Source organism: Clarias gariepinus, chromosome 1 (assembly GCF_024256425.1).
Source record: "Clarias gariepinus isolate MV-2021 ecotype Netherlands chromosome 1, CGAR_prim_01v2, whole genome shotgun sequence".
In the NCBI taxonomy this organism is placed as follows: domain Eukaryota; kingdom Metazoa; phylum Chordata; class Actinopteri; order Siluriformes; family Clariidae; genus Clarias; species Clarias gariepinus.
The window spans coordinates 20,803,528-20,813,885 of record NC_071100.1 but is presented as its reverse complement, the minus strand read 5'-3'; the positions used below and the strand labels follow the sequence as shown (position 1 = coordinate 20,813,885).

Here is a 10,358-nt window from a genome sequence, read left to right as displayed (position 1 = left end):
ATGTCTTCATGGAGCTGGGTTTGTGCTATTATCATACTTTGCCTGGAAGTGGTTTTAATGTAATGGTTAATAATTATTAAATGTAAATAAAAATACATCAGTACAGATGCTATGGACTCTTATTTTGCAATACTACACACTCACAGAGAGAGAGAGAGAGAGAGAGAGAGACCTCTACAGGCGAGATGTCATATCTGCAATATGAACCCCAAACAAAGTGTGCGTTCCAAACGGCCTGAAGTACCCTGGCAAGTGTACTTCATAGGCTGTTTAGCCATGTTAAGTGTGATTACAAACCGTAAAGTGTGGAAATGTTCGGTTTAAAGGGAACTGCGATCAGTGTAGTGAACAACAGGTCTTCACTTCACCGGAACCGGAAAAGGGAATAAAAAAATTCCCATGTCATTGCGTCTCGCTGGCGTTTAAAAAAAAAATGGACTTCGAAAAATGATTTATATATTTATTATCATTATTATCGAGGATGACATCATTAAAAGGACACAATAATTTACATTTAAAAAATCCTTAGTATTATATAGGCTAGTAATTTAAAAAAAAAAAAATCTCTTGAAACATTTAAAAACAATTATTAATTAATAAATGACAATTATTTACAGGTTATACACGTTTCAATAGATATATATTAAATATTCAAATATTTTTTCAATAAATATTCAGTATTAAATGTGCGTAGAGTGCAATGGCCACAGCAGCAACGACCGGTAGCCGAGGTGCTTATGTTACCATGGTAACGCCTGGAGGAAGTGACGTCTGCGCTGGTGATTTCGCAGTGTGTGTTCCAAATGGTGGAGTTTTGTCAAGCTTCACCGACATTCCCTGCAAACAAAGTAGGGAGTAGGGAGCACCCTGTGAAGTGCACTTCGGAATGGAACTCAGCGGTTTGGAGCCACAGGTAAGTGGGGCAGCTGTAAGAGTGTTAATGTACTTAAAATAATATCAGTGTTTATAGTTATACTGCACAATATGTTGGAATATTAGGATAGTAATATTTTTGTTTCAACAATCCCTATAGTGCTTTAATCATACCATCAGAACCACCAAAAAATCTTTTCCCCTGTTTACTCCTGCCCCTGTTCCTGGTTAATGATCAAACAATTTCCTGTAAAATGTCATTATATGAAACATATTTCCCCTACTTGGTCTAGAGATTTAATTATACATGTGGCTTTGAGGAGATCCCTTATCTCTTTATTTATGCAGAGTCACAAGTAAAAAGGTTATAGTGTGACTTTTTGTAAGAATGTCAGACATAGCTTGTGAATGCTAAAATAATTCAATTATGAAACTCCATTACATTCTGCTCTCTGTTAATAATAAGAATACAGAGTTTTCTACAGTTACTAGCCTGGCATATTAATAAAACAATAACAGAAAAGAAAAACAATAACCAAAAGGAGTTCGATAAAAATTTTTTTTTAAAAACACTACAATGAAAGCTAAGTGATTTGTCCTAAAGAAAAAAGTTTGCATATTGGAGCCATTTTATTACTTCACCTGATTGAAATTGGGGCTCATGAGGTCACAGTGCACAAGGTTCATCTCTGTAAATAGGTTTGGCTTCGTTTTTGATGGCATTTAACTCCTCAGCTTGGAGACAAGAATAAAAGTGCACAGAGATGAGGGAGACATTTTATATTTGTGGAGCGACAGCATTTTTTTATTCTGGTTAAATGTAAGACAGGTGATGGTCAGTGACTCACCTGATGTCTGATTAATTTATCAGCCAATGTCAAATTATAAAAATAGAAACCCTGCTCTACTTTTGTGTGTGTGTGTGTGTGTGTGTGTGTGTGTGTGTGTGCACATTTCTTTTTTTAATTTGCATTAGAGGTGGTTCCTTGTTTCCGGGGACCTAAAAGAAAATAGCAGCAGCATCAGTGTAGAAACAGATCACACTAGGGGAGACCATGCAGCTGCACCATGTGGATATGAAGCATCTCATGGAGGTCAGTAAGACTCTGGTCAGAAAGGCATGTATGACTTATATGAGTCATCTCCTAAAAAAAAAATAAAAATAAAAACCTTCTTCAGAGAAGACAAAAGGGGACTTTTATGCTTGGACTGTGATAAAATCCTTTATGATAAGTACTTTTCTGAAATATCAGAAATGCGGTTGGGTGCCAATCTATCGTACGGCAGAAGCATGCATAAGTGCGCACACACAAGTTTAAGTACACACACGCTACAGGAAATTTGAAAACACTGTTTAGCCCAATTCCACATGTTTTTGGACTGTGGGAAGAAACCGGAGGACCCAAAAGAAATCCATCAAGCATGGGAACAAAAGATTACATATTGTTAACCACTACATCACCATGCCATCATGATATAGTTTATAAACTTTTTTTTTTTTTGGCAAAACATTTTGAAATATGAAAAACAATAAAACACATGGTATATGGCTGTTCTGATCTAAACATATTTGGAATGACAAACTAGCTTTAATTTACTATACAACAGAAGGTTCACTATGGTCCTTGTACAAGAATAATCCATTTCATACACAGATTTCGTTTCCTCTTCACATGTGCCCAAGCACCTGCATTATGAAAATGACTGTACTCAGCCTATAATCTAAACACCTTTTGTTCCTCAGCAGCTGAACAACACTACTCCTGGTCTCTGTAATTTCTCTAGTTCTGTAAATAAAAAGGATTAAATGAAGAAAAAAATACATGGATCACCAACACGCAGCCAGCCAGCACAAGGAGGAGTTTGTAGCAACCTATTCAGCAGAAAGCTCCACTTCTTATTCCATGACTTGGGATGAAACCCTGATGGACTCCAGGCTGAGGTTATATTCAACCTGAATCATATTTAGGGCCCACTGACATTAACCTTATTTACTCGTAGTGTGTGAGGGGCCCTCTTGTTCTTCTGAGGAGTTTTTTCCCCCCAAGCATCCAGGGCTTTTTAAGGTTCTTAACATGCTTCAAAATTCATGAAAATCAACACGCGTGATTCATTTTGATCTCTTTCTTGGGGATTTATATGATTGCACCAAACGAGGCGCACATGTGATCCAAACTGCAAAAGGATTTTTGACATCTCAGCTGTGGTGATGACTTAAACTTCCTGAGTGACATCATAGTGTGATGCTTTTTATTCTTGTATAAAATTCCCCTGGTTCTAAAACGGTGTCATTATGGTATTGGTATTTCCCTTTAAATGCATGTGGCCACTGTGTTTCTGGTGTGCCCAGGGTTGCGATAGCACAGGTGCTTGGGCCCACTCATTGTTGCTTGCAACTATGTTTAAATATTACCCTTACAACAGTGTTCTGTTACATGTGCACTCACCTTCAAGGTCCTGTATGAGTAACAAACTGCAATAAACATGCATGACATTTAGCACCAGCGAAACAAGTCATTTTAAACAATTTAATCTTACACCACCTTTTAAATGTACAATCAAACCATCAATCATATGTAATATGTATTTACAAATCTAGTGATAATATAAATTAAAAATAATGAGAGAAACTTTGTGGGGACAAAGTGAGTTTTGCATTTTTTTTCCTTCATAACCTGACAAACAGAACACAGATGAGATCTGAGACTAACCGCCGGAAAAGAGGATGAGGACAAGAGAAGGACATCAGTCATTTTAAAAGATGCAACTTTTTTTTTTTTTTAAACCCAGAGTATGGAGAAAAATGTAATGTTTAAAATGGTATTTTTTGTTAAACAAACTAATAAAACCACACATACACACAGCAGCACTGAGGGGAAAGAAAGGATGAATTTGACTGTGATAAGGTCAATAGAAATCTGACCGTTCACTTGACAATTTTTTTTTTTTTTGCCAGAACCAGAATGATCATGGAGTTTCAAATCTACATATACACTTTATGATAAAAATAATAAAGCATAGTAAAGTGTGCAGTTATAGACAATCAGTGTCAATGGTATGCTGTGACATCATAGTGTTAAGATCCATAAATTACAGTTGTTTTTTTTCCTTTTTACCCATCTTCAATGATTAACAGCAGGTGGGGCTGTGATTATTCCTGTGATTAATTACACAATGGGTATCATCAGTTACTTTACTAAGCAACTAGACCACAAAATTAAACATCTTAGTACACAATGTTGCATTTTTCCTCATTGTTGGTATTTTTATGGTTATTGTGCCATTTACTGTTTTGCTGGGAAAAAATATTCAGAAACTTGATACATATGTTGTGACGCCATGACATTAAATCAGGCATTAAATTGCATTTTAGGTGAATTGGATTATGTATGTTGTCAGATTTGACATGTCCGATTGCTGAGACATGGCCAGTGCATGATCATGAGGAGGAGATATTTGTAGAATATCTACATAATGATTATATTCTATGGCGTGAAAGGAAAGAGGGAACCCTCAGCCTCACGTAGACACCAGGATTGCCCTGCTACCCTGAAAAACACCTTCTCTAGCAGTGTGGTTTTAAAGCACTTTTTTAAAATCACAATTGGAGAAAACCAGCTTAAATAAAGTGCTTTAAAACCATAATTAGGACTAAACCTTTCTCAACTGTGTTGAATGATCAGGAACGTACATTATTTGTCAATAAGTATTTGCTGAAATTGATCACTGACACATTTTAACCATCTATTGGCCATAGCGCAAAACTAATCTAACTCATTAAAACTAAAACAAGGCGCAAAACTAATGACCTAACCTCACTCGATCTGACGCATCACATATGTGGTGGTTCGAGAAAACCTGCCAGACAGCCAAAATAGAACATACATATAGTTTTAGCCAAAACTGGTTCTTTCATATATTCACACATTGAATGTAAGAAACAGTGGTAAATGTATTCTCCCATATACTGTACCATTCACATTTACACCTCCCCAATCTGTCTTCTTGTCAGGTTGTGCTTTGATCTTGACGCTGGAATGTTTTCTCAGGCCACCGCACAATTCTAGGCTTAGCCAATCTTATTATGATCCAATTAAAATTAAAAACCGGGCTGTGTTTTTATTCAGTTAAAAGGAGGTTCATTTTTCAATCTTGCAAAATAATAAGAAGAGAAGGCATGCGATGAGATGAGTCATTAATATGTGCTCCAGTTACACACACACACACACCTGCCTGAAAGCGACTGATCAAACTTGTACAGTGAGGCAAAAAGTGCAGCATCTTTAAAGAAGTCACATTTCCTGCTAAAAACGGAGAAGACATACTTGGTACAATAAACAATTAATAATACATCAAGAGTTTGTAGCAATAAATGTCCTGAAGAAAAAAAAATCCCAAACAAATAGAGAAGTACTGTACCAGAAAACATGTCAGGAAAATGGAACTGGCCACATGCTTGTGTTTCCCCGACAATCTGTAGTGCTGAGAATTAAAGAAGTCAAGAAAAACTAAAGAAAATCACTTTAGGCAGCTTTGCACATGGTGGTGTCAAACCTCCTTTTGTACATTTGATAAATACTTGATGGGTCATGGGAACATCACACACCTCAGTTTTGTCTTGCCTCAGATGGAACAAATCAAAGACAAAGAGTGACATCACTGGAATGTAAGGAAACTTTTCATCTTCTCTCTCATCACATTTAAACACGTACTCACTTACACACACACACACACGCACACTTACTCGCTCTTGCTCATGTGTTACAGGTAAACAACGTTTGCGGAGTCTTTAGCGGGATCGCGGCAGGGCGGTTCAGGTGGCAGGAGTCACAGCGGTAACTTGATTCAATCGTCAAGGTCCCTCCTCGCACTCGTGCGGCTCATCATGACCTTTCACCCCACTGAGGTCGAAACAAGGTGAGACCGAGCGAAGGTGCCTGAGCTGGATCAGTGCATGCTCATGTGTGAGTACAGTAGCATTAATGCTTTTTCATCAGTGGATGAAGCTCATAATTTTTCAAGCCTTTTTCACGGAACTACTACTTTTTCTTCTTCTGCGTGAAGGCCTGCAGGGAGACCTGGAAGATTCCACCAGTGCAGTCGGTCCCCAGTTAGGAGCCATGCGGGACGAGGGTTTTGGGGGCGGTGTGTGGGGGTGGGGTCACAAAGGGGTCAGTGGGACATATCGTCCAGTAATCGGACCTCCTCTTCACTCTCCTCATCCTGCCGTCTGGTGTAAGAGGGCACTAGTTGAACATTATGGACTCGGGATCTTGGTTTGCCATCTGGGCCATGTGACGGAGGATATCTTTTTTTGTGATGATTCCAAGGAGGCGCCTGTGTAGAAGGAGAGAGAAGGAAAAGAGAGGAAAAACGAACATCAGAAACGAAGCGCAGATTAGAATAATCAAGTCTGGAACTATATAGTGTGGGTCTTTTTGTTAGCAGGGAGATTCAACAAAGCAAAATAATACTACGTATTAGGAAATTTCGCATCTCAATCAGCCAATTACAGAGATGATGTAGAATAGTGCCAACAAAAAGAAGCCACACACAGGCAGAGAGGAAGGGATAGAAGTGATGATCAGTGACCTGCAGCACCTAGAGAGAACAAGAGAGGGGAAATGAAACACGAGAGACGGAGTGCACAGTGAACACACCACCACTCTTCTGTGATTTCAGCCTCAGGAAACTGATGTAAAAACACACACACACAAACAAACACCACCTGTCAGCATCTTCATCTGAATTCAAAAGCACATATGAATCCGTTAGTGATGTCTGGGTTCAAATGCAATTAAAAACACAATCAAATATTTGAGATCTCATTATTAGGGAAATAAAATGTGCTCTTGAATTGCATCATGAAACAGGCTTGAGCTCCACAGCTGTCCATGTGGAGGTGTAACAGGAAAGAGAGGGAGAAACGAAAAGCGCTGTGAGTAACAGAATCACATCTGAACAGTCTGAATACAGAGTGACTCCCGTTTATTCCAACACAGATGGGCCTCATTTACTAAAACCATGTTCAGCTGGGAAAAGTTCTGCTTAGAAAACCAGTGACGGTAAAATGCTGCAGCACACACAGCTTCCACATTTCTTCTACATTGATGGTGTCCAAGCACTAGTGAAATGCTGGGATTAACTGTGTTCTGCACGATCAAAAGTCCCAGTTTGACTTGAATAGCTCTCATGTTATATTGGCATTAACATACACACTCAGTGATCAAACTATTCATTTTTGCAGGCTCCCGTTGTTTGGTTATTTTCTATATTGTGTCCTGATTAGTTAAGGAATATAAAAGACTTTTGTCATCAATTTTTTTTAGCCGCTTACTGTGATAAAAGCAGGAGCTTCTCTCAGATGTAAAACACATGCAGGCGACTAAAAGAAAAACACCCTCAACAGTCTCAGTAAATCTGGCCCACAGTGCACACTGCTGCAGCGCACTTTAAACCGGGATCACTCTGTAAAGCAGACAGGAAGCAGCTAGCTCTGCATGAGAGACTGAACTAAGAAGGATTAGAAGACACTGAGCAGGAGGAGCATGAATACGATTGTGAAATGTTGGTGAATGGGCACAGACGATCGAAGGAGGTGGAGTGGAGGGACTGGAGTGTACTGAGTGGAGAGAGTGTTGAGGTTTGAGGATGTGTGCTGCTTACAGTAACTTCTATACAGCCATGAACAAACCACCACACACGAAAATCACTCTGCTACACACTGCCGCTAATACTGAGAAGTACTAATACTAATAATGTAAAGAAATAAATGGAAAATAGGCAGGCAGAGGAGAAATGCTCAGCTACACAGCCTGTTACTCGCCAATCTTTTATGAGGCGGTGCTATGAGTGGGATCACACTTCATCAATCTGTCGCCCAGTGGAGGCTGATGCCGACCCCAGGGGAGGAATTTAGAAAATAAAGAAAAACAAACAACATATTTAGGAGGAGGTTAAAATCAATCAGACCGAGATACAGTACTGTGCAAAATCGGGAGCCACCGATCATTTCATATTTCGCTTCCAAAGAGCCAGACTTTCTTGTATATTTAATGAGGTCTCGAGGAAGAGTTCTCCAGGCTTCCTCAAGTCCCTGTACCTGACCGGTTTCAAAGAATGTTTTTGTTTTTTAAACCACACAGTGATCTAAAAATTATTCAAGCATACAACATCTACCTTAGGGCATGAACCAGTGAGAAACAGATGCAGATGATGACGGATGATCAGGCCAGTGATCAGTATACTGCTGAGTGGTTGGAACAGACGAGAGGGGAAATGAGGTCGCTGCTGAGGTTATTACATAAACAAGCAATTTTTAAACTGCAGCTTTAGGCACTTTGCAGCCTGTTGCAGTAAATAATGTGTTCCCATTTCTTTAATCTACATTATTTCATGTAATTTAATATGGAGAATTGAGGGGTGGCTCAAGACTTTTGCACAGCACTGTATGAGGTGTGTGTGCTTTAAAACTACACATGAACAGTGTACAACCGTGGGCTCTAATGCGAGTGGGCAATACAGTCAAATCTATCATAGTCCCAAAGCTTAATATCTCAGCATATACATTTTATGAAAATATCATCTCAGAAGAAGAAAAAGGTGGCTTTTATCAATCCTGTGTGTGGTTTCTAACTGATGATTAGATTAAGTCCCTTCAAGCATTCATCAAATCAGTTTAGCATGAAATCCTGAAGGCATTTTTGTCAGAGATTAGTCTCTGAAAGTTGTTGCCATTTTCCTCTTGATCTTGATAACTGTTTATCGTTTTTTTTCATCTTGATAACTTGTTTATTGTTAAAAAATCTATACATATGAGATCCTGCTCCTAGTGTATTTTTTTTAATTATAAGAAATAAAACAAAGGGTGAGATTATATGAAAATAATAAACGACAGAATATCATACTGTCAACATCCAACTTCTCTAACACTGTTTTGTTGCGCTTGTACCACAGTATTCTAATCATATAATTCATATATACATTTTATTTTTTAACAAAAACTTTATTGTTAGTGTTAAATATGTAGTTACTGTCTTACCTTGTGTTACCAGTGCTGACTACAAACAGGTCTTCAATAAGTATTAAACTGTCGTCTCCATTCTGTACATTTTATTCTTAACTAACGATACACTGTTATTTAATTTATTGTTAGGTGTACATTAATTTGCATATCTGCCATACAAGTGCCTGTGAATTAGCTATTACTATTAAAAAAAGATTAAATATCAGCACGTTACATTAACTATATTATTATTACCACCACATCATGCAATTTGAGATGCCCGTATGATTGAGAGAAGCTCACCTTTTTTTTTTTTTTGTAGGGACACCTTCACGTGTGCCATTTTTGAACAAATAAGTTGTTGTTTGTTTTGCTGCGCTGAGATTAAAACCCTGAACTACCCACCACTAGCTGTACTCTGCTGCTCTGGTCAGGTATTACAGACTAATCACTGTAGCAGTAATAATCCTACATAAAGGACCTCTACAGGGTTAAACTAGTGACACTTTATAAACAGGTGTTTTGTAAATGTATTTTCAATTAACTCATAGTTCCCCAAAATTATCAGATATGTTCCTGCTAAACCACAACAGGACCTATTAATCGCTGTGACCTTGTGTAATACTTGTAAGTGTAATGTTTTTTTTTTTTTTTTCTGGGAAAGTGTCTATAAAGAGGAAAAGGAGCTACTTTCCCAGGGAACTGCTCACTACTTTGCCTTTTCTGTTTTGCCCACTCAAGTTTCATGCATCCCTCCTAAGAGGCGGGGCCTAAAGCTCGAGTGGGCGTGATATGGGAGGGGCTAATCACCAGGGGCTCCGTGTGCTGCTTGAGCTCCTCCAGATGCTCTAAAATATTCTTCTTAGTGATGATGCCCAATACAATCCTGCAACACACACCGTGGCGACCGTCACTTAGCAAAACACTCACACAGGGACAAACTCAAACAGACAAACAAAATATAACACACTAGAACCAAAAGAAACTAAAACACAGAACAGCAAATAATCAAACAACTTAAGATTAGCAAACAAATAAATGCAAACAGATATAAACCTTTAAATTATTGAACAAAAGAAGGGTTTTAAAAAGAAAACTTGCATGCTCGATGAGATCTGATCTAATGTTTTTAAAGTGTACCTTAGCTTTTCCATGAGCTTGCATGATCGCTTATACTTGATTTGGACACAAGGAAGCGCTTTATTGAACAGGGCAGCTGAGTTGTATCAAGAGAATGAAAAGCTATTGCGAATTTCTGTATGGCCTTCTGCATTTCTCCTTCAAACCACACCGCATTGCACACACAAAGGTCCTGCTTTAACTGCCCCTTAAAACAGTGAAGGAGGAGGAAGTCACATGACTGAATTTGTGCCATGGAGAGGGACATGTGCATGTGGTCGTGTGTGCATGCGTTATATATATATATATATATATATATATATATATATATATATATATATATATATATATATATACTGTG

The 10,358-nt window shown here is 38.3% G+C and overlaps 1 protein-coding gene across 6 annotated transcripts in view; it reads right to left on the bottom strand.

Moving 5' to 3' along the window:
* Nucleotides 1-4,966: 4,966 nt before the first annotated feature.
* Nucleotides 4,967-10,358, bottom strand: part of clcn3 (chloride channel 3) — a 43,850-nt gene continuing 38,458 nt past the window's right edge. For 3 of the 6 annotated variants that reach the window (XM_053479445.1, XM_053479660.1, XM_053479505.1), the window contains 2 exons: nt 9,689-9,764; nt 4,967-6,210 (listed from right to left, as the gene is read on the bottom strand). In XM_053479445.1, the coding sequence (XP_053335420.1) occupies nt 6,046-6,210; nt 9,689-9,764 (241 nt within the window). In that variant the 3' untranslated portion in view covers nt 4,967-6,045. Of the gene's footprint in view, nt 6,211-7,699; nt 7,764-9,688; nt 9,765-10,358 lie in introns of all 6 variants that reach the window. The other 3 variants (XM_053479749.1, XM_053479816.1, XM_053479587.1) reach the window with 2 other exon arrangements.